Here is a 27,982-nt window from a genome sequence, read left to right as displayed (position 1 = left end):
AATATTTCTGATTTTTTTTGCCACATAGGTCATGTTCAAGTAATACACCAAAATGAGTGGTATAGTTTAAAATGCCCAGTGCAGGATACCAAGCTAACCTAGTACTGCCTGCCATGCCTGGCGCAGTCTAGTACACCATCGGCACCGCATACACAAGACTCCAGACCGCTGTCAACCAAGAAGACGGATCTAGAAACGCATTCGTAAGTGTTATTTTCATTCATGGAGCTATAAAACACATCGTGTCAGTGACAGTAGGATAATGCCCAAAGTTTAGGTTTGTTTTTGAGGTTTAAAATTGAGAGTATTCTTTGGCTGTCATCTTGTGAATTAATGTAGAAGGCCCTAGGCCTATCGAGTATCCTGGAGTAGAGCCAAAGGCCTAGGCTTACCCTAAATTCGCGCATACAATAGCATGAATAGGGCCATGCACTGACGATAATGTGCTGTCGATGATCGCTTTTCACTTCAACGTTTTTCTTTTTGCACCTATGTGCGAATTAAAAGCTTTTCCAGGGAGAATTCGGGAAAAATATCAACGGAGGATAAAGTTTTGAGGCCTGAGGTTAGGTTTACGCCTAGATGAAATACAAAAATGAACCAGTTGAAATTGTCTAGAAAATGGATAAATAGGCCTAATTGCTGTTCATTAGCCCAGTTGGACATCGTCTTCATTTCATTACCTCCGTAACGTAGTATGGTCAGGGAGTCTACCTGGGCTAGCTGTTCATTTACATTCTATGTTGGACGTCCAGTACAGGCACTAATGATGACTTCGATCAACTTTCGCCAAATATTCAAGTTGAGTGCCCCTCAAAAATACAGAATCTGAAAAAGTGCTTCACACCTTATTTTGAGATTCCCGTTGACGCCAACGGGCGCAGATTTGGTGGCACTGTATTTTGTGACTTTTTTCAGAAATGCACGTAGAGAGAGGAGTTTTGTCGTAATCATCCATATTAATGTCTCATATTAACTGATTAATGCTAATTAACGACATATTGCTGACTCAATACAGATGCCGGCCTAGTAGGTACATGTACCTCCCATGCCTACCATTGTTGAACCATGGCGGAAGTCATAGTTGAACCTTTTTTCGAGAACTCAAAGTCACTCAGGGTTTCAGAGCATGACACTGAATATTTTTTTGAAAAAATGATATTTTCACCCACCAATTTCTCGGTTCCACCCAACGATGATCATACTGTTTATGCCGTTTGTGTTTATTACATTGCTCATGCGTCAGACCCAACGATGCCGCTTGACACCCTAAGCACAAATCCTATGAGACTGGTTTGAAAAATTTCCAATGGGAGCATTTTCAACCCCGATACTAGGTAGGTATGGGTCTCCGATAGGAGGGAGGGTAGTCACAGAGATAGTGGGTATTTTCCAAGTAAAAGAATTGGTATTTTCCCTCCAAAATTGAACTTTTCTAGACATGGTTTTGCTTTCTGACGGCTAATAGATCACTGTAAGGAATAATTACTGGCCTCTAAATATGGAACTCTTTCCAAAAGTAGCAGGGGAAATATTCAGGTATTCACAGAGAGAATACTTATAGTTTTTCAGACCAGTCTCATACATGTAGGGTTTGTGCACATAGTGTCAAGCAGCGTCGGTATCTGGAACTCTCTCCTGCAGAATATAACCAAATATAACTCCCCTTTTGGACTGAGGCCTGAATTAATATGGACAAACATGTCCTCCGATTAAAAATCGGAAAGAATTCCATACAGACGCCACTAATTTTTCTCTCCTGTTACCACCTGAAAGCAATAGTATGACCTAAACAGTTACATTTATCAGCAAAAATATTGAGGTATTAGCGCAGAAAAACTTCATAGGGTTTGTGCTTAGGGTGTCAAGTGGCATCTGTATATAACTCTTCCCAAGTTGCAATATCTGCCTTACATATTTTTAAATCAAGTTCAAAGTTCAGTTGCACAACATTTCACTAAATTTTGTGATCCATGGCTCTGGAGGATTTTGAAGGAAAAAGATCTGATATTGCACTACATCTGATTTCCATCTTGTCACAGTGACTGCAACGGGATGTAAAGTACATTTACTCTCCAACTCTTTGAATACTGTTGTCTTTGTCAATACAATTAGGCTATGGCTGATGCACTTTTCCCAGGAACGAAGAAGAGCATATTTGTAAAAACATACTCCAAGGTTCGGCCACATCAGAAATTCATCCCTGATCCAACACCCAACTTTAAAAATACCAGCAGCGGAACATCTACTGTTCAAACAGGTGTGTTTATAACTATAGGTGACTTTATAAACACAAGCATCATAACGCAGCAATCCTTACTTTTAAAATACCTTTACACTATTGTTCTGCTCAATTTTTAAACTCCATTTTATATATTGGTCTGAAATTATCCTTGCATGGGACGTTATAAAACTCAGTTTTATAAAGCACTTTCAGCAGTTGAAAACTTGTGAAACGATGCATAGGCCTTTCATGTTCTTAGATGTATGTACACTGTAGGCACATGTACATACATGTAGACCCAGAAAACATGGTGGTTGACTGTACCACCATGCTTTGACTGCATACTTCAAGCAGTGATTGAAATCCAGGACATTTTCAGTTGACAAATGTATTCATTATGTGCAAACAGGGAGCAATCGGCGTATATTCATTGGCAACAAAGCGTGTCATTCCAAGATATTTGAGGGAAACAACTGAAGCCTGAAATGAATATTCTGGTTCCTTCTTATTTTTCCTAGGGTTTGTTGATACTTCTAAGAGGTTACACATTGTACATGTACCTTGAATTCGTTATGTGCAAAATGGTGGGAACTCCTCTGCAGCTCAAGATATCCTTGATAAAACAATTTTATTTTGAATACACACAAACTGAATTGAGAGAACTGGTACTAAGTTGAGCTCCTACATGTTGTACTATTTGAAGAATTCTCAACATACTGCTGAGGAACTTGGGCATAAAGCCTAAGAATCCACACAGAACACTTACAAAGGTGTGCTTCAAAAGCAGTTCTTACATGTATCAATTTCTTTGATTTTTTTCCAAAGGCAAGACATTGCCTTTCATTCTACCAGTAACTTCAATTTCACCAACTCTAGTACCAAGTAACTCCCCATCATCAGATACCTCAAGCTCCGAGCCTGCTGATATTGAAGTGGTTTGTAATGAGGTGGAGACACAACCCAGTAGTGAGGAGGAAGATGAAAAAACATTTCTCACTTTAACTCCCCGCTCCAAAAACATGAGGTACACATGTAGGTTTACGTGTACTTAACAGAACTGAAGAAGTAGACCCTGTCCTGAAAACAAACATTCTGCACAATGATGAGACTTCTTCACTGGTGCAGAAATTTGACTAAACAAATCTTGATCATGCCAACATATGCATCCATCATTCACAGCTTTTGCTATACTTGAAAGATTCACAACTATAACATCCATACTGCTGCTGTCTCATTGCAGGGAATAAAAGCTGTGACATTAGGTTCCTGTATGGTGTTGAAATTTAGAAAGTCAGGGACGTTCCTATCAAAAATTTTCATGGAGTTAAGTTAGAAAGAGGACATTGTTTCTTTAATTTGAAAATGTGTCAATGAGTAAAGCCTTTGTCATGCATAAGATGCCTGAGTATGGTTCCTTTTCTTGATAGCCTAAGCAATTAGACAGCTGTTGACTTTATTAATAATCCCCTTGTGATTTGGAACATTTTATTTATTTGAAAATGCATACAGTTCCCCTTGTTTTTAAACAACCTTCAGCAAAAAGCAGAGCAAGAGGAAATCCTACAGCCCTCTGAAAAATATCAGCAATGTCATCAAAGTCATGCATCCCAACAAGACAGCACCTAAACGAGTTGTCTCTCCTTTTATGTGGACTTGTAAGTCCCTTAATAAACTTTCCATTTTTTCTGCTGGAAAATGAAATTATGAAGCAGTTAAATTCTTCCAAGTGATGCACCAACTTCATATACTTGAAGACTCAGGCACATTGAAATGAAAAGCAGTCACAGTTTTAGAGATGGGAGGAAAACCCCAGAAAAAATTGTGGGTAAAACCCACTGAATCAGGTGGACCGAGCCATGAATGAACCCGAACAGCAGAGGTGGAAGGCGAGGAAAGAACCACTACGCCAACCTGACTCTGTTTCAAAAGTTGAACATGAAATTAACACTGCAGTGTGCATGTACAGGATTTCTGGAAGGTTAAACATTGAGGTCATCCTTACAACAATTTTAGGCCAGAAATCAGCTTTTATACTAAGTGGAACCACCATGAGATTATGTGTACATAAAGGCTGTTTTATGCTTCACGCCTTTTTGTTTGCCATTTGTGAAGTGTAATTTTAATATGACCCATAGATTGCAGCTGTTTCGTTATCTTCCACAAATTCTTTTATTTTGCTCTAATTCTAGGCACAAAATTAAGGCCACAAGGTCAGTTAGCATGTATCCAAGAGTCTGGCCCAGAATCAAGTGATGACCAGGAATGTACAACTGAGGCCAACAACAAACCAAAAGAGATTCCTTCTAAAAGGTTTGTTGTTTCTAAATCTCATTTCTTTGAGCAGGTTTTGATCGAGTTCCAGCTTACTTGATCAAATTTGTAACTCATGACTTAATTTACGTGCTTTTGTTGGGCGGACGTTGGCAGTTGGTACCTTGATCTGCTGATATGCCATTCAAAGAATAATTGATTGCCAGTTAAAAGTGTGATAAATGAGTGTGATTACTTGGAATTCTTCTGACAGGATGGACAATCCACACAAACCTCCCCTAATCACAAAGAAGCCAGATACTCACTTCATTGGAGCAAGAGCGAAGGATATTCCTATGAGTCGGCATAGAGGACAAGATTCTCCAATGATACTACAGGGCCAAGGAATCTTTGCTAGTGGTAACAGTAGCATAGTGGATAACCAGAGATCAACACAGTCATATGAATCCCACGGTGATCAAGATGAACTGAGTACAGTCACATATACAAGACAATCAGGTCAGAAGATAACTCGGTTTTTTTTATCAGTCTGGTTAAATGTAAGTTGTAGATTGAAATTATCAGGTTGTGGTATGAAAGAATAGATATCTTGGCTTTCTATTCTTCATTACCATATCTGTCCTTTTGTTTGTTCATTAAGCTATTCTTTTTTTCCAGTACAGCTTTGTTATAAATGTTTTATTTCATATTCCATCCATTTAATAGACTTACATTTCTTCTCTTGTATGTTTGGCTATTTGGTCGTAGGTTATCAGGACATTTCAACAATTTTCAGTCATGTCTGTATTTTTAACTGTTCTGTCCATAATTTTCTAATTTACTTTCTGTTTTTGTGGATGAATCCTTTCTGTTTTCCACTTTTGTATTATTCATTCTTAACAGGGGAGACATCTGATGACTCCACCCATGTGGCTTCAGACACAGGCAAGGAAGACCAAGATTCTACAATGACAGACACTCTCAATGATGAAGCCTTCTCTGAAATTGAAATACCAAGAGATTTTCCAGGTACTTGGTTTACTTTTTTGTCTCTTCTTGTATTTTAAGGACGTACCTAAAGTGTCCAGGGATTTGTGTAGAGAGCTGAATAAATCTTTATTTCTTATTTTGAAATACAAGTCTGTAAGATCAATTTGAAATGGAGAGATTTTCTCCAGCTTTGCATAGGCTTTTTGAGATCAATGCAATCATTTCTCAAACACTTGACGTTTCCAATGACAGGACCAACGGCAAGGATGATGAAACAATTAACTCCTAAAATAGCTCAGCTGGTTCTACCTGAGGTTTCATCAGACAGAAAGACACTCAGGAAAAGTGGAACATCTACCGTCAAAGGTATACCTCCCAAAAACTAATTCTTTAGCTAAACTGTCCCAATATGCTACAAAATCATCCTTTTGAACTTTGAAAGATTCCTTTTTCGTCACAATTAATGAGAAATGCTGCAAGATGACAGTTTAATTTATGATTACATGTTTCACAGTTGCATAGAAAAATGGAGGAGCTTTAGAAGCGTAACTCATGAAGCTAAAAAGAAGTCGAAATCCTCATCCACCTCTCCACCCTCTCCCATTCCAAAAGGGGGTCTCAGAAGGTACCTTTATGAGGTACTGCAAGGCAATTAAGTACATTGGTGCATAAATTTACCTCCCAGCATCCAGGTTGATTTATTTTGCTGATGGAATGGTTAACCAGGTCTGCTTGTGTTATCCAAGTTTATAGTTCTTTATTTTATACATTAGAGAGTTAAACATTGGGCTTTATTAATCAGAATTACAACCATTGTTTTATCTTGTACATGTACATGTAGCAATGCCTAAGAAAGTTTCAAGCACATGGCACAACAGAAAGCCAGTCATCAAGGCAAAGAACTCCACATTACTTGAAGGACTGTCAGCACTAAACATCCAGGAGTATGGACTTACGGAGGAAATCTCTAGCATCAAAGGTATGGCGCTAGTCCTAGATGTAATTGATGGGACTTGGTGTCAAGTTTTATATTCACGTTTGCATTAATAATGCAGTACAGAGATAGTGACGTTAACTTTTGTTTCTATTATGATAAGATGTCGTAAGTAACTCACTAGGGTTGAGTGGCTCTACAAGACAAAATGTAAACAACACGGCATTGGAATACCAAGTTTGAAATTGTCAGAAAGGATTTCAGTGTGGAATCTTTTACAATAGACAAATTGACACAATGGCTAACATGATAAGTCAAATAGATTTTTAAATGAAATCAAATGGTTTTGGATATATTATGAGAGCAATTATTTGTTAGGAGAGAGTTTTTTTTCAATTAATAGAAGAAAATTCTAAGCTTGATCTGGATTCCAAGAAGATCACATCAACTCCAGCTAGTGAAGGGAGAAATGTCATGCTTCATCAGAGATTTATACCTGATGTGTCATCAATTGAAGGTGAGTTACTGGTACTCATCAAATGTTCTATATGGTCAATTTTGTTGGTACTCAGAGGTTTCCTCTGGACTTACAACTTTCAAAATTATTGTCTTCAACTTTCCAGATGGTGTATTGTTTGCGCCCATGCCTGACATTATTTTGCTTGTGTTTCATAGAAAAGTGAAAATAAAAGCAGTCTTAAATCTATTTTTGAATTGTGGCTGAACATATTTTGTTAGGTGATGCATGTGCACTGCCAACACTTGATGTAATGCAGTCATTAAACCCAACTACACTTGCTGACAACATGAAATCATCAACTAGATACAAGTCTGGATTGAGACCAGTCTCTTCTGCTGACACCAAAGGCTCTGCTTTCAGATCAGTCTACAGTGTCTCAGCCAGTTCTGATGGTTGTAAGATCAATTTTCCTTGTCATTTTTCCAAGATCTTTGCATGTGTGACTGTTTCTACTCATTCCTTTGAACTTTATGCATGATCACATCTCGGCAGGGCAATAAAAAATCTTTTTATGAAGATGGTATGTATTTCAATGAAAACTAGGTAAAGCACAATCCAGCACACTGTATGCAAGCAAGTTATTGTTTCATGAGTGCAGATTTCTGCTTTTTTGTTGAATATGTCCAATTTCATTTTCTGCTTTTTTGCCATCGAGGGGCCAGATTTCCCTTGTTTTTCTTCCTCGTGCAACTGCCGTTTTTTCTGTTTGTTTTTTTTCTACCAACGCAACGCGATGGCCAGGCGAAACTTTGCACATCCTCTTTCCAACACCAAACAGAACTGGAGTGCCATAATGCAAGCGACTGACTGTACAACACTGTACATTTAATGGCATGTGTACATTGTGTACAAATCTATGTGCACATTATTCTGCGTGGAGCAAGTCTTGTGTGTAAACAGCTTCCTTGGACTATCCGGTCATTGTGCTGTGATTGGCTACCAATGAAACATCAATATTCACATATGTGTCAATGGGACTTGTTACAGCCGTTCCTGTGTTAGCGGAAGTAGTGACCAACAAACTCCACTGTAACTCGTGATAGCACTCATTTCACTGTAAATTTTAGGCTTGAAATAAGGTTAGTAAAGTTTCACTTCCGCTGATAGAGGGCTTTGTGTCAATTAACTGGCGCGGGGTGCACAAAGTTCTTGTGTCATGCATTATTGTGCGGTTTTTGCATTGTTTTGTATGGGACTCTCAAACAATTTTTGGACATAAACTCATCAAAATGTCAGTGCAACACAAATGTACAATTGTCCAAAGAGGTTCTGACTTGGAGACAGTCTTTGACAAGACCGATCCTCAAGTTATGAATCTGTGGAAATGGACGTGAATGGAATACATTGTGGACAGGCGGGCAACAGTCTGCTCCCAGAAAATCCAAAAGAATGGACGTGTATCCAATGTGCACTCTTTTAAGGACTGAAATTTTGAAAACATGCTCAGGCCAGGTGGGAAAAGGGCCAACTCACTCTACAAACCTGGATATTTACAATTTTGGTATACATGTACATGTACCTGTTGCCAGTTCATATCAACCTTCAGGAATTTCAGCCAAATATGAAGAAAAAGTAAAATTAAAAATATGCATAGCCTAAATTGCAAGAAAAAAAGGGCCAATGGTTGTACCAGGAGGCTTTAAACTGTACTACAGAGCATCTACAATTGTGAATTGTCCAGGGGCCTGCTTAAGGGGCCTGAACCCCATGCCATATATGCTCTGCACTCACGATTTCTGCTGTTTCTTAATGTTCCAGTTACCCCTGTTTTCATACTCTACACACACTGGATTTCTTGTATTTTTTGCCAAATTTTGTATGACATAAGAGGTAGAGATTGACTATATAGAAATAAGTATTCTTACAAAATAAGTGAGCATCTGTAATTCAACTGGTCTTGGACATTTTGTTGAGAACTGATAACATGCTAAGACCCCTTCCTACTGAGTTTGTACAAATGTGTTTCAGAATTCATTAGGATGGGAAATTTAGAGGTTTGAGGCAGGTGCTAACCAACCTGCTTCATTTTGCATTTTCAGCAAACACACCTCTCAGTATTAGAGGTAGAAAGGTTTTCACCACTGAGAGAATGTCACCCAAGATGTCAACCAGGGTGCAATTCCGTCAATATCCCAAAGTTGCAAGTAAGACAACACCAAGCAGCCTGACAAACATGTCTGTGGTATCAGCAGTAAGTTGGACATCTTTTATTACATTGTTGCATGCCATTGTGCCATCCTTTCAGATGTAAATGAGTGCATGAAATATAGTTGTTTTTCCATCTCATCTCTGCCGTTATATCGCAAACAATAGTTACATTATAACCATGATCATGGCAATCAATATCATTATTACTGTTTCCACTTTTTACCAACAGAATGCTTTTACCATTTATAACTTGAAAGTCTTTGTTGTTCATTATTGGCAACACTTTCTTAACCAGACATGCAACCATTATTGTTATAACTGTCAATCATCAATCAGTGACCATTGCAAACATTGACAACCATCAAACTTACCATCATGTCATCATTGGTTCTTATCCATGAATCCAACATTGATCCTTATCTCTTAACTTTGTGTGAACATTTTGTAGGGCAACAGTAGCTGTAGTAGCAATAAGCATGTGAAGTTCCTCCTATCCAACAAGTCACATGAAGTACTTCCTGAGCCTGATTATAATATGTCTTTAAGTATCGTCAATCTTCCAGAGTTGCCACCTTCATCTAGCATCTTAAAGAAAGTAAGATTATGCGATCTATTCATGATACGATGAGTCATAGCTCTTGCAAAGCCAGTTTTCAGAATTTTCTTCCACATTTTAGATAACATAATGTCACTACACATAACATTTCCCCTTATACATGTACTCAGAAAATGTCAAAGTTTACTGACTATATGTTGATACCACCCTTGTATTCTGCTGAGACCGTTAAGTAAAAACATTCCTTAATATTTTGCTCTAACTTTAAAAGGTTGGAAATACGTGTATGATAATTGATTATATATATGTAATACTGACTTCAGTGGGCTTCATCAGTCTTTTGTGGAAAGCATTCATTGTCATGAATTTTCAATCCAATTAATGAAAAAAATGGTTTGTTTAACAAAACTGCTGCAAACTGCTTACTGACTACAATGACCTAAAAAAAAGATCTTTGAGAAAGATTCTGCTAGGATCGAACAACAGTCCTTCCATAATGGTTGCTAGATATGTGGTCTGGTTGGATTTCTTCAGAGATCTGTATGTACAGTTGGAAATTGATATACTGTTTTGTTTCTACTTCCAATGTCCAAATAGCCTAAGACCTTGCTGATTATGGGCAACTGTTAACGTTCTTTTGTACCATTTCTATTTGACAATTACAGAAAGATAAAATGCATGGAGAATTTGTATCATCAGTTGTCTCCAAGACAGAAGATCTCAAGAAGCATTCATCAAAACAGCAGAAGCAGCCAGGTAGACAACGAATGACAAGCACACCACAGAGGCAGTCTAGAAGGATTAAGGGAGGCCACATGCTGGAATTATCTGTGAGTTAGGAATGGGATGCACCTGCCTTGTTCTTTCTTACGATATTGGGAAAAATCCAAGGCTGCTTTGTGTTTCAAATTGAGCATTCCAAGAGAATGGGGAATCTCATGTTGTTTATATACCTTCAGCTTAATGTTGAAGGAATCAATTTTCCACTGTATGATAAAGTGGAGGGATGAGAAAATGAAATTGATTTTAATACAGATGATTCACAGTACGGCACGCCACCAAGGGTTTGCTGCAGACAGGCCACTTTTCAAGTTTATGGTCAACACTGCAGCAATACATAATTTAGGGATATTTGATTGATTGAGGCATATTCCCTGCACGACACAAAACCGTCATTTTGACTACTATCACCCATTCACAATAAGCAGTTATGAATTTGAACCAAGATAAACAAGCATTCTGCAAAAATTCAAGTTTTCTACACACAGCACAATAAGCGAATGAGACTTTATCAACTATCCCATAATGCACTGCAAAAGGCCTCTCCATGACAACCTCTTGGTGGTGCACTGCAATATGTGTCACCCATTGAACTTCCCGTGCCAGCGCATTAACTCAAAATAAAGAGAATTTCTGTTCACATTCAAGTGTACAATTTAGAATTGATCGTCAGTAAGTCTGCGCGTATTCCTCACTGGGTCTATCCTTATCCTCTGTGACCAATCACCTGTAAAAACGTTTTGTCAAACTAATTACCCAGATTGCCTGCTTCCCACATTGTCTGATACTTCCAACTTAAACCAATAGGGTTGCTGTATCCTTGGCTGCAGGACAGCTTGTCACTACTTTCTTGTCTCCTCCTGGATTAAATGGATTATAAGGGCAGAAATAACTTATTTCTGAATTTAGTCTTTGTGCTGTATAGGTGTTAAAATGAAGTATTGTCATATCTATAAATCTGGGATGGTGAAATACTTCTTCAAATGAAGTGCTATTGATGTCATTTTCTGGAGTGTAAAAACTGATAATCTGTCTGCTGAAATCAAAAGCAGTAGTTTGCCACATAATGTTGCTGTACATAATCTTAATGTGTCCATAATGTGCAAAAACATGGATGCACTCAGCAGGTTTCCCTTTGTACAGCAAGTTGGTGCTCTAGTAATTATCCACAGCTCTGTGGATAATACCGATAATTACTACTCAGTACATGTATATTCTTTCCTGTCAGTTTGATGTGTCATCTGTAGACCTTCCATCCTGTAGTGATGATGACCTGATCATTCAACCATCCAACCCCACTGAATCTCAGACTGCAGCCATTGTGACTAACTACAACTCAGAGGAATCAACCATTACACCAGCTGGACAGAATACTCAGGAACTAATAGATTTTGAGGTAGATAAGTTCAATACAGTTTCATAATCGAACAGACTTTACATTTTGTAGGAAGGCATAAGTCCTTTCCCTAGATGAGGGTTACAAGGTTACATGAGAAAGTCTTTTCCATTTTGAAATTTTCTGATGGTTCATTTCCTAAAATGTATCAATGTTATATTGGAACTTAGTTTTTATATACTTTGTCAAATGACACAAATTAGATTGAAAATACTTTGTCCATATTCTGAAATAACAAGTGTTTTCTCTTCATCCAGCCAATACCTATGCAGGCTTCAACATGCATCACCATGAAACCACTTCACTCTGGTCAGGTTGCCCAAGAAGAGAAAACAGTCAATCCTCCACAGTCCCGGTATCTCGACAATGCCACCGAGCCCCCAGTCTGTGCGACTACAGACAATCTGGCAACTCAGAACATGATTCATGCCACTGAAGTTCAGGGACACCTCCAGGAAGTACATCCAACCGCTCCCACCCAAAACCAAAATGAATTTCTAGCAGCTGAACATTCAATCGGAGCTGATATTGACAGGTATTGCCACCTATTAGAGGAGGTTCATCAGGTAGTTACCAAGCACCCGGATGATGGCACCCATGGTCTGGCTAGTTCTAAGGAGACACAGCTCTCAGGTCATGGTACCAGTGATCACCTCAGCCCCCAGGTTACCCAGCACCCAGTTGATGGCACCCATGGTCTGGCTAGTTCTGAGGAGATACAGCTCTCTGCTCATGGTACCAGGGATCACCTCAGCCCCCAGGTTACCCAGCACCCAGTTGATGGCACCCATAGTTTGGCCAGTTCTAAGGAGGTACAGCTCCCAGCTCATGGTACCAGTGATTATCTCAGTCCCCAGGTTACCCAGCACCCAGTTGATGGCACCAACAGTCAGATCAGTGGCAGTGAGATGCAGCATCTCATTCATGCAACTCCAAGAACTCAGTTGAAGAGAAGCAGTCCTAATGGAGACCTCCCAGGAAGACCTACTAAGAAGAAATTCCATAAGGAAATACCCGATATTGTAAAGGTAAATAGTATTTTTAAAAAACCAAGCACTAATGACAACCGGTCTTTGGGACCTAACTCTAAGACCAAATAAATGTGAATGAAACATTTTCGGATAGTCTTATACAACACTGATAGCTTGTATCAGTCTTTCAGCTGAATGGGATACAGCACAGAGATTTCTTAAATAGGAATGTTTCATAATCTCATGTTCCCTTAGCAAGCAAGTTTTGGAATTGCATCATTCTGTTGTACAGTAGTGATCATTTGGTTTTAAGTGTAGGCCGTGTTTATGCATGTGTAACTAGTGCTGTTTTAATTGCCTGAATGTAGTGAGCAGCAGGTCATTTCTGTATCATTGAGTCAGCAATATGTCATCTTCTGACACATCTTGCAATCTTACAGAGCACACTACGTGTGGAGTGGCTTGAAAACATCCTTCACAAACACAGAGCTAAACAGTGACTGGCTTTTTTATTCTTTTCGTTTTTTTACTGAAAAGGCTAACTCATCTGTGCCACTGTTTGTCTATCTGCCAGCTTAATGCTAAGACACTGAATGTTTTCCTTTCAGTAGAGCTCACCACAGACCTGTGACCGTGCAACCCAGAAGGACCTCCCTAAGAAGCAGAAGATGCTAGAGTATGTTGACAAGGCGGTGGGCCTACCAGAATGCATTTTCTCCCGCCTTGGCCCAACACCATTCAGACCAGCCAGATTCAGGCAATATGTTGACACTGTCGGTTTGATAGACTATGAGAAGATGAAGAAATTGCCCCAAGGTAGGTAGTTAACATGACAGTAAATAGTCAACTGGAAATCTTAAAAATATGACAGACACCAGTATCACAGTGATATTAATGTTGATCATTTGTTGGTAAAACTTAAATTCTTTATAAATTATGGTCATCCACTTGGGACCTGTTCAAAAGGCTTGTGCAAAAAATTGCAAACAGCTGTAATGAACAGCGGCATGGTGTACATATACATGTAGATGCATTTCTTCAACCGTGATTCATTCAACAGCAGATTTCTGTAAACTAGTGTATTCCTCTTTTTTCTTTTAGATATAATCGAAACAGTTCCAGATGCACTGTTCTCCTGAAGCTTACCAAGTTGTTTTGCAGATCGGAGACTGTTCAACAGAACTGATTCTAGAAGAGATTTCTTTCCAAGATGTGTTGTTCAGCTTTGATTGGAAATAAAATAAGTTTATGAAAGCCATAGCTAGTGGTTTCCTGCATTTGCCCTGATGATGGAAATGGATGTTACTTGCAGACACAGCCAAGAATTCAGACGCCCAAATATCAGTGTCAATTGTCTTCTCACCAGTGTGTATTGTATTTGAAGGTGAGATTGCGATTCAACTCAGGGCAGATATGACAGGGTTCCTAGTATTTATTAGAAAACATTCCAAATTTTCATGAGGCTACACAGGCTAGGTTATACAGTTATTGTACTTCATGAAGTGAAAGCAGAAACGAATGTATTTGGTGTACATGTAGAGCACAAGGAGTGTATTGAACACAATGACCAGTTTTGTATTGCCTAAAACTGTTAAAATATTTATTGTAATGACTTGCGTGTTTTGTATATGAATTCAGAGTTTGAATTGTAAATATCTAATATATTGTTTGGAAAGCTTATTTTGTTGTTCCAACTGTTTGTTTACTCTAAAAGTTTTGAATTTTCTCTGTTAATGGAATGAGATAATTGGTGAAAAGGCATGTTTTGATGGTTGTCTTCATGGTAATCTGAATAAGTTTCACCTACAAAAAAAGGTTTAAATTTGTCTTTTAGATTTGCTTCTTTGTTGCAATAAGTCCTGTTTGAGAATCGAAATATTAATGACCTTCTGCATTGTTTAAATTTGGAAACTGTTTCAAGTTATGAAATGATTATTTGTAAGATTGCTGCACTCGGCAACCTTTCTGTTAACAAAATGGTGTTAAAATATGAAAAAGTAGCAGCGGTATGATATAGGCTGACAGGACAACTGCAGTATTTATTACAAATATTGAAATACAGTTTTCTAATAAACTAATGTCAAAATGATTAAAGTTACGCAGTTGTGTATACCTTGTATAGCTTTCTGTACTTAAGTTAGTGTGTCTCAGAAATATAACGTGAACTCCCAACCATCCCTGAAAATAGAAATTAAGAGTAATATGTAACAATTTAAACAAACACGTTAAAGGTACTGACGAACAACTTGGAAGCCGGCTTTTCCCAGAACAAACTGCCCCTAGCAGTGGGATAATGTTTTGCAGAAAATCTTTTTGGAAAAAACAAGATCTATCATCCAAATCTAAAGCAAGGTCAAAAAAACAAAAACACTGACTCTGCTGAGTTTGCTTGCACAATATCTGCTTACACTGCTCACTAAAACTTGATCTTTTTCACCATTCCAAATCCCTGTCAGAAAATTGATGACTATTGGGATATGTGATATGACATTTTGAAAAACCGGGGGATGCATAGCATCCAAGACACAGCCAAGGGTGCTATGTGTCTCCAACGGTGTTGAAAATATCATATCCTACATCACAGCAGTCAACAATTGTTTTGCCATACTTGTATCTCTTTATTGACTTCTTATTTGTTTTTTTTTCTTAAGGGAAAAATAAGGGTGGTTCCTGCATGCACTGTGGCATCACATGCATGTGACATCGTAAAATGTTGGCAGATGTAATGTCTAATGATGAGTGTGACATGCTGTTATGTCACCCTATCAAGTGACTTTTCTGGGCCAATTAAAAACAGAATTCAAGGCAGAGGTACATCTGTACGACAATGATATTTGTTACAGCAGGCTGTGTGTTTTGGAAGTTCAATATATGGCTGAAATCACAGACTTGTGTGAGTGTTATGGACACGACTGACACAAGAATGGAACATTTCTTCATTGTCGTCTTCATTGTCTCCTAAAACAGTCCTTTAAATGGCACACAGTTGCAGAACACCAAACAAAGGTATTCCACTTTAGAAAATATTTAAACAAACATTTAGCAATTATGATTGTTGATGAGTAGAGTGATAAACAGTAAACCTAAAAAAATTGTAGGTAAAAAAGTAGGTCTAACTTAACTGGATTTCAAGATGATGCAGATAGCACAAATGACCTGTCAATTACTCATACATGTATGTATGATTGAACATTAGCATGGTTGAATGAAAAGTGATCCCAATTCGCAATTCAATTTGTTCAGAGGTATTTCCTGCTTTGTCTGAAATATCTGTCTAATAATACAGGAAAACTGTTACTCGGAAAAAAGGAATAGTTTGCATTCAGCTTCAATAACTTTTCCCAACTGGCTAGTTGAACTTGATCATCAGGTAGAATGGCCAATGAGGTTACCACACCTCACTCTGTTAGATTTTTAGCTATGGCAAATCCAGAGTGAATAACGAAGGCCCTCCAAGGACAATTTATCAATTAAAACGGCCAACTGAATATGCCCTTACTGCCACTGTCAAGATATGCCTGTAATGCAACGTGTAGAGCAAACCTCACCACACAGAGCACTCGCATGTATTGAAAATCAAGGGTAGCATGTGGAAGAAAAATAGTACCTACAAGTAAAGGTTCCTGTGGATAAGCCAGTTTGGTACCTGCCATCTGCAATGGTCCATACCTTGAATGGATATCCAGTAAAGCTAAACCTACCATTTGTTCAGGATTATTATTAACCTACTCATCAAAACTACGTAAAGACAAATACCTTGGAACTTCAGGAAGTGTGTTGACAATCACCTTTACCATCCCGTATAAGAGCACATTTGACTAGTTTATAGAACTACATCGTATCTTGAAACTAGAGACAGTTTTCCATTTGTTTTGTCTCGTAAGTGGGCTTACAGGGAAAGTTGCTGTTTCCGTGGAAACAAACTTACCAGAAACAATGATTTTAAGTGGTGATTTTTTATTTGTTTTGTTTCCATTCAAAATGTTCCAGCACTGACGATTAGGATAAAAGATATTGTACACTCGTCAGAACAAATACAGCCAACCAGTTAACAGGTAAAAGGAATAAAAACAGTTCACTATTCTCAAAAGAGTATTTTACAGTCAGTTCAGTCAAAACAAAGTTTCAGGGACCACACAAATTGCTTTGTTATATCTAGGACTTTGTTACAATAGTTGAGAAACTAAGAAAGTACAGTTGCATCTCGTTAATAAAAGCACTATTAATGCAAGGTTCTGCTTATAACAGTTAAAATAGTTAAAATTTTAGGTCCCTATCCTTTGTTTTCATTCCCGATTATACATGGTTCCTTTTTACAACAAAGTAATTTGCCAAGTCCAGAGGACCTCTTATTAATGAGGTTTGACTGTAGAAGAAATCAAGACAGTGGAATTCTCCAAATTTACTCCTTATAACAGTATTTTGTTAAGACAGTACTGCAATGTTCTTTATAATTAGAGTCACCTGTGTAGTCAAAGAATCAGTCTGCCATATGAGCTTATGCATCCCTCCCTTTAATTGTTTTTTCTCAAAGGCAACCCTCCCAATGAACCATCTACCTATTATTCCACATCCCTCTCGTCCTGGGAGTTAATTTCAGCCCAAAATTCCAACTTTTAAAATGACAAGATACCGTAACCACGGTCTTTTAAAAAGTTTGGACTTTACAAATACTGATCCTCGGGGGTCAGTTGCTCAAGATTTGTGCAACATTTTTTGTTACTAAATTGTCACCTTTTTAATACTTCAAGACAATGTTATGGAGCGGTATTTGTTCCAAGCCTGGATGTGGCCGCTTGAGGGTTCCACACACACTCAACATCAGTGGACTAGTTTGACCTGTGTGTGTAACGACTCAATAGAAATGGTTCAAGCAAGGGGTCAAAGACAGACGTTATGTGCAGCACTGAATTCAGAATAAGCCATTTGCGAGTTAAATTTGAATAAAATCTTGTACACTGAGTTATCTGATTACACACATGCAAACATAACAATTTGAATTCTCCAGACTAAAGACACTTTTGCTATACCTCGTGATCTGGGGCAAGCTTTTGCACAGTGACCACCATCTCTGGAACGGACTGGTTCCTTTGAGAACAGTGTATTGGTGCAAGGTGTCTCTTATGTAACTAAGCAAAGAGCTTGTTCAGAATCACAGGGTATTGCAACAGTGTCTTTAGTATAGAGAATTCAAATTTTTATGTTCACATGAATTTAAAGACTTCGGTGTACCAGATTTTATTCAAATTTAACTCACAAAAGGCTTATTTGTTGTAATGTTAAAACATCCTCCACGTTACAACATAGTCCCTGTGTGTTCAGATGACATCCAGCATGAAGTGACTGATCACAAACCTTTTTCCTGAATTACTGTTTACTCAAAGTTAACTGACACTCAAAAAAGCTGATAAGGTTCTACATAATCAAAGGTGAATATTAACAAACTTTGGGTAAACTCCTGAGCAATTGGTGACAAACACACAGTATTCAGCGCCCCATTCACAAGTACATAAGTGCCTGCAAAGAATATGCTTTAGGCTAAACTCCGATTGCTGCTTACAATATGGAAGTTGGAACCCTGATAGGCCAAATGTAAACATGAGAGAACATATAAGATACAACAGAAAGACTAACTGGAAGTCGTAAAGGCTTTAAATCTAATTCCAATGGGCTGTTTCCAAACGCCCCAATATGTCAAGGGTACCAGGCTTAAAATGTGTTAAGCATTTGTAATTTTAGAACTAATACATGCTGAGATCTCACTAATTTACCCATGCATTCACTTTTATGACAAGTAAGAACTGATCTAAAGGGTGACATGACAGTATTCCTTGGTCTCACTTTCCCTTCTTGCCTTTGCTTGGTTTGGCCAGCAATGATGGATCAATCTGATCTAGACTGATACCCTTAACTGAGAAGAGTCTCTCTGCACGTTGCTGTAGGGTACCACCACACTTCATGCCTCGAACCATCAGAGCAGACTTCAGGGTATCTAGACCCACAGACTCTAGCTCTGCTGCTGAGGAGAACTTGTCCAAGTCAAACGGTTGCTCCTCCTGAAAGTGCCAAAAATGGAGAGAGGAAAATCAGGCAACGTTGAATGATGAGGAGTATGAGAAAGAGAATACATGTCGTATGAAATTGGAAAGATTTCCAAGGCAGCTCTTTTTTACTGGGTTGTTGGTGATGGCAACTTCACTAAAAATACAAAGTCTGCAAACAATACATACTTTTCAGACATCAGTGTGTTCCTTGTATTGCGCTGCGGGGATAGTTTCTATCACATAACACAACTCATTTTTTATTTTGTCAAATGGAACTTTAAAGAGCTTGTCTTGCAAGCGTAGGTATGCAATCACTGAACGTAGATCCTAAATTATCACCCAACATAGTTTGATGAGTTTGCTTCAGAGAAAACAAGTTTGCTTGAACTTGTCAGATTACCTCAGTCAAGTTGTAACAAAAAGCTGATCTTATTGACTGCTGTAAGACTAACCACTTTGAATTATTAGAGGATCCTGTTTGTTTATTGAAAATAAGAGGTTTTACAGAACCTAACTGAACAGAATCCTGCCCAGTTCAGTATCCTTCTGCAGGCTTTCTGATGATCTCATGTGTTAACCCTCCTATGCTTTAACAGCACAGATATACATGAATGCCAACAGTCACTCTGGTGCATTTGTTTTCTATGTGGAACACATATATGCGCACGTTCAATGTGCATACGGTTGGTTGCCGGCACAAAGTGACTCAGGGTCTTTTGTGAAGTCCTCTTCACTGCAGTTGTTTTACTGCACAATTCTACACATGAAACAGTGAGGCACAGTTGTTGGACAGCACAAAAGTGCAATCTGATATTCCTGTGAGGGATAGTTGGTGCAGTGCACAATGTGACGCAGGTGTGCATCTTTGTGCAGCTGATTAATTGGCCCAAAGAGTGACTTTAGCATAGGCGGGCTAAAGGAGGGTAAAATGGTGTAAATACTGCATTTGATAGCTGTGGTAGCTCCCACTGGACTGAACCAAACAGAAAGTATTTTAAGGAATTGAGAGAATCTCCACTGTGCATCACCAGATTTAAATGAATTCCTACAGGTTTGAAAATATTACATTCTGAGCTTCAGTTTGATACCAAAAATGCAATGTCTGGCAATTATTTTCAAAGAAAATAAACATTCATTTTGAGTTGATTTTTTTTGGGGGGGTGGGGACCTTGTACATAGTAGACATTTTCATCTAATTCATCCAATCTCATCCAACTCACCTGATCTTTCTCATCTTTAATACTTTCATCACTGCTCCTATTCTCGCTGTTTGATGGTGCAGGTAACATGTTCAACAATGAGTTTGCATCTTCACATTTTCCATTGTCCTCTCTGATTGCCTTCAAATCCTCCTCGTTACCTTCAGTTCCCCCTGTCTTAGCCACAATAGGTTTGATTTCAGGTTCTGAATCTTGCCCTGGATCGGTAACATTACTGGAAGGACTGTTTCTTGAGACACTAGGACTGTTGTCACTAGTACTTGGTGACTCACTGCTTGTGTTGGATTCTGAGATGACACTGGTTATTTTTATCATGTCTTCACCATCACTACTGTCACTGTCACTGTCACTACGTTCCTCCAGACCCATCCTAATGCATACAAATCACACAAAGTACAATCTCATCTGTGAGTTTTGGAGTCTTCTCAGATTGTATGTTGTAGAACAGACAAGGTCTTTAACATCAATCAACTCCTTCCACACCTCTTGTACTTCTGTAACTTGTTTTCTTTTGTTTTTGAATTTACTATGCACATTTTCTGTCACTGTTTTGCGTGTTTTATAGTTTGGGCTATTTTGTTTTTCTATTATGTAGCCTACAACCTTGAAGGAAAGTCATGCATATGGCAAGTTAATTATTATTTTAATTTTTGATGATTATTTATGAATAGGGCGAGTAGTTAGCTTGGAGTTACACAGATTTCATATCATTTCATTTGTATTTTAACAACCAGGCAGACTGGCCTTTTAAAGTGTTCTGCAAAACTGTAAAATATAAAACCTGTACTCATTTGTGTAGCGCCGTCCCTCCTTCTACCCCATTTTTTGTCTCATTAAAAAGTTTGGCAAAATTCCTTTTCTTGCTTGTTGGCTTCCAATGGGTACTGATACAATCATTTCATATACTGATGCACTAGGGTTGTCATTGAGTCAATCACAAGTCCTTTCAAATTCCTCCAAGTCCATCACAAACCAGCCAAAGTCAAGTCACAAATTATTCAAATAAACTGCAACAAACATTCCTTTGTCTCTGCTCAACCTAACACTTGTGACAGTTATTGTGAAAAGACTTGTACTAGTCTCAAGTACAACCCTATGACACAGTAAATGGCAACTGATTAAGCATTTACCACAGTGTCTTTGATCTCTTCTTGCTCCTAACACTAGCTTCGGCTTTCCTCTTGACAGTCTTTACTCCTGAGGATGAGGCACCTTCACTGAGAGTAGCAGCAGCTTGAATTCCTGTCAGGCAAAATGAAACAAAAATCATAGTCTAACTTCACAAATATGAGATGCTTTTCATATCATTGGTCATTCCTCAGATTTTGTCATAGCCATCAATTTATTTCTCATAAATACCCTTCAGGTAGCTTCAAAACTTGATGTAATAGATATGACTTATTCATTTCAAGCACTTCTAATACTGTGCATTCTGAGGGTAATGCAGCGCACATCAAGCATGCCTGAATTTATTCACGTATCCACCAAAGCCATATCCCCAACAAAGGGATGCTGTTCTTACGTAAAACAAATCATACCATCTCTTCTTCCGTTATGAAACTCATAATGCCTAAATTTGAGAAGCATTCACAAATTTTAATAGGCTGATTTTAATTCTAAATTTTAATTTGCTTGAAAAACAAAAAAGTAAACATCACTTCTTTAGATTTGTAATGATGGTACCACAACATCACAACTCTTTTAGGATCTCTTCAGTCAATTGTTTACATGTACAGATTATTTCTGTATCTTCACTAAACACCAGATTTTCTTAACTCCCTCTTTACCTTGTGTGATAGCTTCATCCAGGTTCTCAATCACTTCCTGTTTCTGCTTGTCATAGCTGGGATCCACAAAGATGTGTTTAGGTTCCTGCCTAAGTCTCTCTAGTTTCTCCCGTCGTTTCTCTTGCCTCTCGCGTTCCATCTCTGCCTTCTTGGTAATCCAATCACTCAGTCTACAATCAACATAGTATTAGTCATGACATGAGCCGGTCTGGAATAGATTTACTCTAAAGACTGGTTTGTACTTCAGGCAAATATGTCTCTGAAGATTTGCAGCAAATTTTGCTTGATTTGAAATGTGTTCAAAATGTGCAAATTTGCAGCACAAATATTCCATGTGACGTACAAATTTCACATAAAATATTTGTGTTTGCTTTCGTGCCACACATGAATCAGCATTAAAGCTAATACTGGTTGCACTGTAGGCTATCAAGGATGACAAGGTTTGTAATAGCAACTACAGGCTGCCGTCTGTGATAAAATGTCAAATAAAGTAATGTAACTGACAGGCTGAACTCTTTCTTCTGCTAAAAGAAACCTAAAAACAGAAAAACACACTTCCATACACAGTAGTACAAAATGTTTCCAATGGCAACTTGGCAGAGTGCCACCTGTGCATATTTTCCCTGCCTACAAATTCCAATACTCACTTCTTTTCATTGTTGACATCCCTCATTCTCCGCCCACTCAGATCTCGGCAAGCATCGTGATTGGTTGTTTTGTCAATCTGTGCACCAATCATGCGCAGCATGGACCCAAAACCTGAAAAGATGAGAATATTGCAAAGCAGGTATTATGGTCACTTTTCATATTGAACAGCAATACATTCATGAACACAAGACCTACAAGACAAACAATATGCACATTGTACATGTTCAGTGAGGGGACAGCACAAAAATAGAACCAAAATTGTTCTAAACAAAGTTTCTGAAGGTCAAGGCTGATGAAGGCCCAAACACGAAAACATGAAATCATGGAAGCTGTAGAAAAATGTACGTAAGATAGCATGATGGCTTGATAGGAAATATCAAGGAATTCTAAGAGTGCAACCCAAGACCAAGACATGAATGCATCTAAGCAAACAAAGAAATTCTTTGCTCTAAACATTCCTAGTCATGCATTCCTTTGTGTCAGGTAAAGAATACATGTACACGTACATGTATACAGACATAAAGAGGAATTCAACCTGTACACTTGAGGTGAGGTGGATATATAGACACAAGGTTTATGGGATGAACATTTCAATGCCAGTAAGTTAAAAAAAATCCAGAATTTAAGTTCATATTTTATTGGAGAGTACTTCAAACTGAATAAGTCCGAACCAATTTTGAATAAAAGAGGCATTAATGATTGAGAGCTATCTACACATGAATTGTAAGTATTACATGTACTTGTACCTACTTTTTCTGAGAGTTCCTAAGGACAAGACACTGTCAAATTGGAACCAAGAGCAAGGAGCTTTACGCCTCCAGTCACAATACAAAAGAGACTAGAGAAGTTATACCATATAGCAATGTCTTAAAAACTACGTCTCTCACTATCAACACTGTCCTTCAGGTCAGAAAATTGGTTTTATGCAGTCAAGCTATGTACATGTACCTACATGTAACATGTATTCTCGAAAGTAGAAATAGGCAAAGAGTCTTATCCAAGAAGAAAAGAACCATTAAAGATCACTGCAGGGTTTGAAAACAATGTTATGCCACGTGAGTTAGACATCACAAGCTCTGGACCGTACCAGGATGACGTACATGTACCTCTAATTTACATACCTCCTTTCCCTCCTTTGAGACACAACAGAGCTTGGTAGCAATCCCCAGCTTGAATGAGGTCACTGCTGCCAACTTTCTTTCCATGATGGTAGAGGGACAGGAGATGGATGGGGATACCCTGGATTAATCAACAAAACAAAAGGGACAAATAAGTTTCACACTCACGACACTGTACAGCCCTAAACAAATGGATCTGGACTTTCAGTTTTGTGAAGTGGGCTATTTTCAAGGTAATCTAGTCAACTTCAAATCTTTATTATTTCTACATAATTTTTGAGCTTGATGTGTGATAAATAACACTGGTACATGTGTACATTGCCACTATCGTACTCAGAAATGTCTGCTTGTGGATATTAACACTGAAGATTTAAAGGTGTATACGTATATGAAGGGAAAGGGCACTTGCAAAAAGGTTTATGTACCCATGGGATTAAAACAAACTAAACTTTATAACCATACATGTAGCTTCACTCCAAAAATATAGTGTAGCACAAGTACATGTACCGGTACAACCAACCTTACAATAGAGCTGCCTCACAAAATGCAAACCAAAAAATACTAGCACCCCAATTATCATGATTACTGGTCTCCTTTATAATTCAAATATGGAGGGTGTTCTTCATAACTACTGCTCAGGACAATCTACAGTGACCCACTTTTTGGTATCTCGCAACTATGAGACAAAAAATGTCATTCCAAAATTAGGGAGCAGTTCATTGAAGTGTCAGAAGCTGTCTGAGACTTCTATTGACATGGCCAGCTGATGAAGTGTTAAAGCGACAAAAAAAATTGTCATAACATTGCATATGGTACACGTTGTATAGACCGTTAGATGAAATACCCCTCAATTTTGTTGACAAGTTCAAGGTACTGTTCGTTGTATTTCCCTGGAAAAAGTCAAAGCTTGAAATAAAGTAGATGGATAAAAGTTCAGAAATCAGCTACGTGTAGCAATGATAAGGTCAGTGACCATGGCTCGATCTAGTGATGCTGTACTGTTGCTCGATCAAGTGACAATGACATCATTCTGTTCTCATGAGATTTTGAAATTTTCTGAGATTTCCATTCTAGACACTATTCAAGAAAACCTACGCACAAATCATATACATGTAATTTACAAAATTAGATTTATGAAAAAATTTATCAAAACCATTTATACTTCTCAAAAAAGCTTATCCAGAACTTACATGTATTTCCTTTCACAAAACATTATTTATTGGTAGTCTGCATCATTTACATGGTGGACTAGGAGCCAGTCTAATATTTGCTACAGCAGCCATGGCAGCCTCTCACGTATGCATAAAAGACATGTAACAGGGCTACACATCCACACAGGGGAGTGGGTTAGTGTACATGTACATGTAGCAGTTCTTTCCTCGCTTTGCCTCAATGAGGCCCGGGTTCCAGTCTGGGATTGGCCCAGGCTTCAAGTGCATTTGGTTTCCAGTCCATACTCGCTCTTGCAGGTTTCCTCTGGGTTTGGGCTGTGCATTTCTGGGTATTTTTGGAACCGGTTTCCATTTTTTGTCAACATCGGGTACCCGAGTACCTGGAAAAGAGATCACTTAATGGCATTGTGCATGACCCCGGTGGACCATGTGCCTGAAACACAGCTCTTTTTCACACATAGGAAGCATGCAGCACATTGTTCTAAATGTCGGAGACAGGTACTCTGGTTTCCTCCTGCTTCTAAAAGTGGACCTTCTTCTTAACTCCGTAATGTGATGCTGATTACTAAAGGTTATCAATAAACATATAGCTATTGGCACAAATAGACTGAGTAGCTGAAAGTGCCATTAAAACAAAACAACACCCCGTTAACATCTTCCAAAGGAAATTTTCCAAAACCCACAGGGAATCAAAATATTCTCCATGAAATCCACGAAAACAATGCATACCAAAATTTTTTTACATAAAGCAAATTAAATTAGCAAAAACTCCAATTTTTTGCACAAGACGTTTTTGTAAGCTGAAGTTGCATAGGCCACCTAGTGGTAAAAACTGACACTGTCTGGAAAGATTTCACCATGAAATTTTAGGCCATCAGAAAAGAAGTTGTAGATTTGCGGCCTAATAAATTAAAAAACACGTGAGGCATTTTTCACTTTTCATTATTCATTATTTTATTTCAACCTCCAAGTACAGACACTTTTCAAGTATAATGCTGCCAAACTACAACCGAAAGCCTCGCTGAAGGATGAGCTACATGTAGGCCCTTCAGCAGTTCGTGGATCAGGTCAAATTGGGATCATCACAACATAAAAAGACAGGCAGTAAAATAATAAACGTGCAAGCTGATCCGATGCACATTAGTTGGCCATAGCTCAAGGAGACATCTGGACATGTGCCTGTCTTTTTCCTACAAATAATGAAATGTTTGTAAATAATGATTTTTGGGGGGCGGTGGCATCGGGACATGGGGGCAGTAGACGCAAATCTGCAACTTCTATTCTCATGGACTTAGTGATGCACAAAATTTAAAGTTTAAGGGAACCTAGATGTAGAGCTGAAAGGAATAATGCTGTGGTGTTAGATGATTGGAAACATATGCAGCCTTACTAGTCTACGGTGTAAATCTGGAAAATTATTGCCATATTTACTGAAGATTAGATCGATGAAGAGATAGGGTTGGTCCGAATGCCTTGATCTAAAATTAACCTCAAAATGACATCACTGTCACTTGATTAGGCAATGTATGCATAACGTTAGTCAAGCATCGTAGCTACATGTAGATCGACACTGATACTATAGAGCCTTGGTCATGCCACGACCTGATGATTGATGTTGCGTGGGCATGGTGGGTGAGAAAGCATGTTACTTACATGACATATGCACTGCCTAGTCGGAATAGCCCTAACTTGGACTCTGCATAAGGTGATTTGTAACACAGAGACCAAGTGAGGACTACTATCGGAGTAACATTATGGTTGTCAGGGGGCAATTTCATAAAATCATAGGCTTAGCACTGCTTAAGCAAAAAATTTGTTTAAGCGTGAAAAAACCTTGCTTGACAAATCAGGTTATCAGCCAAAACTTCTTGTAATGTGTATTGTTTTGGAAAGGTGTTGACCTGTTGTTTGGTTAGCATGACAATCACACAGAGCTTGAGCTTGTAACCTTTGTTTATTAAGCAAGGTTTTTTTGTGCTTATAAGCAACTGAATGAAATTGAATGAAACCCCATTTCCACTTCACCCCTAACCACTTTGCCCTCTAACCACTTCGCCCCATCCCCAAATCGTCCCATCTCCACTTTGCCCCATTTCCATGTCGCCCCTTACCACTTCGCCCTATCCCCACATCGCCCCATCCCCAAATCGTCCCATCTCCACTTCGCCCCATTTCCACTTCACCCCATTTCCACTTTGCCGTCCGTTTTGAGTGTGTTACAAGCCTTTTAAAAAATGGTAGAGGAGTTCCACAAATAACATGAAACGACATGTAGTTATAATAGAAAATTCTACGGCATTAAATTAATATCACCTGCGTTGTCCATTATGGTGAATTAATGTATATGGTTGGACTAGCATCGAGGTTATTTCTTATCCTCTTCAAGTTCATTTCAAAGCAACACACACAATTCTGATCAAATCGTTCTGGTAATTGTCCATGCATCCAGACAGCTGTACTCAGGTGATCGGATAAAGCTTGGCGCGCAGGAAATTTTGTGGAAATATGCTCACTTCAAGTACGAGCAAAACAACTTAAACTGATGAAATAAATACACACATAGACAAGATACTAAGAATTAACGTGAAGAAATCTTGCAAACATTAATTTTTTTCGATGCGTGACGGATCATACATGTACATGAATGGTCGCCGCAGCATGAATAGACTGGTCGCCAGACTCCATCACGCATTCTCTTACACAGGTGTGGGGCGGCGGGAACCAGTGCTTTGCGCTCGTGTTTTTACCATAGCGACAACGAAACACAAAAAATTTGGGTCTGGGTGGTTGGGAAGTTGGAATCATTGTTTATGCCTTTATAAGTTGGATTATCCGATTGTTATTTGGGTACTCAAACATCGATGTTTTTGTTTATTGCATCTAGGCCTATGCCTCTGTTACTGAAGAACAGAATGAACGATAATCAATGGGGCAAAGTGGTAATGGGGCGAAGTGGAAATGGGGCGAAGTGACCGACACCCCCCTAGGTAATATGCAATTCCAAGCCTACCTCTAATTCGCCGATTTTTTGTGTCAAGTTTTCTCCATTGTAACAACTAGCATGCGACTGAAAACAAAGCGTACGGCCACTAAAAGTTCTCACAAAGACAGACATTTCGAAGGTAGTGTGTTAAGTCCTTAAGTAACGTTTGTTTTCTCCAAGTAAAAATGAGTAGATTCAGCCGTAACTTCCCTTCGGTCTGCGTTTCACATTCGTATTTAAT

General features: G+C 38.5%; 2 protein-coding genes across 7 annotated transcripts; one reads left to right on the top strand and one right to left on the bottom strand.

Annotated features, from left to right (window-relative positions):
* Nucleotides 1-95: 95 nt before the first annotated feature.
* LOC147800743 (uncharacterized) lies at nucleotides 96-14,867 on the top strand. Of its 6 annotated transcripts, XM_087140125.1 has the most exons (19): nucleotides 96-203; nucleotides 2,116-2,260; nucleotides 3,050-3,248; nucleotides 3,761-3,879; nucleotides 4,414-4,534; nucleotides 4,749-4,993; nucleotides 5,378-5,503; nucleotides 5,717-5,830; nucleotides 6,306-6,443; nucleotides 6,802-6,915; nucleotides 7,137-7,313; nucleotides 8,958-9,109; nucleotides 9,515-9,661; nucleotides 10,288-10,452; nucleotides 11,631-11,798; nucleotides 12,056-12,333; nucleotides 12,649-12,826; nucleotides 13,381-13,585; nucleotides 13,871-14,867. In XM_087140125.1, exons 2-19 carry the CDS (start codon nucleotides 2,119-2,121, stop codon nucleotides 13,906-13,908), a joined length of 2,826 nt encoding a protein of 941 aa, XP_086996251.1. In that variant the 5' UTR covers nucleotides 96-203; nucleotides 2,116-2,118; the 3' UTR covers nucleotides 13,909-14,867. The 6 variants fall into 6 exon arrangements, with proteins under 6 accessions (XP_086996251.1, XP_086996248.1, XP_086996242.1 ...); XM_087140122.1 differs by having other exon boundaries at nucleotides 3,101-3,248; nucleotides 12,056-12,826; XM_087140116.1 differs by having other exon boundaries at nucleotides 7,137-7,310; nucleotides 12,056-12,826.
* Nucleotides 14,784-27,982, bottom strand: sde2 (SDE2 telomere maintenance homolog). The gene is made up of 7 exons (XM_022237410.2): nucleotides 27,769-27,982; nucleotides 23,590-23,707; nucleotides 22,468-22,579; nucleotides 21,821-21,990; nucleotides 21,164-21,275; nucleotides 20,034-20,403; nucleotides 14,784-18,825 (listed from the first exon to the last, which is right to left on the bottom strand). Exons 1-7 carry the CDS (start codon nucleotides 27,871-27,873, stop codon nucleotides 18,607-18,609), a joined length of 1,206 nt encoding a protein of 401 aa, XP_022093102.2. The 5' UTR covers nucleotides 27,874-27,982; the 3' UTR covers nucleotides 14,784-18,606.

This window comes from Acanthaster planci, linkage group LG01 (assembly GCF_054643075.1).
Source record: "Acanthaster planci isolate LZ-2023a linkage group LG01, COTS_SCS, whole genome shotgun sequence".
NCBI classification, from domain to species: Eukaryota; Metazoa; Echinodermata; class Asteroidea; order Valvatida; family Acanthasteridae; genus Acanthaster; species Acanthaster planci.
Note: the sequence above shows the minus strand (reverse complement) of the source record. Positions and strands in the feature narration are given on the sequence as shown.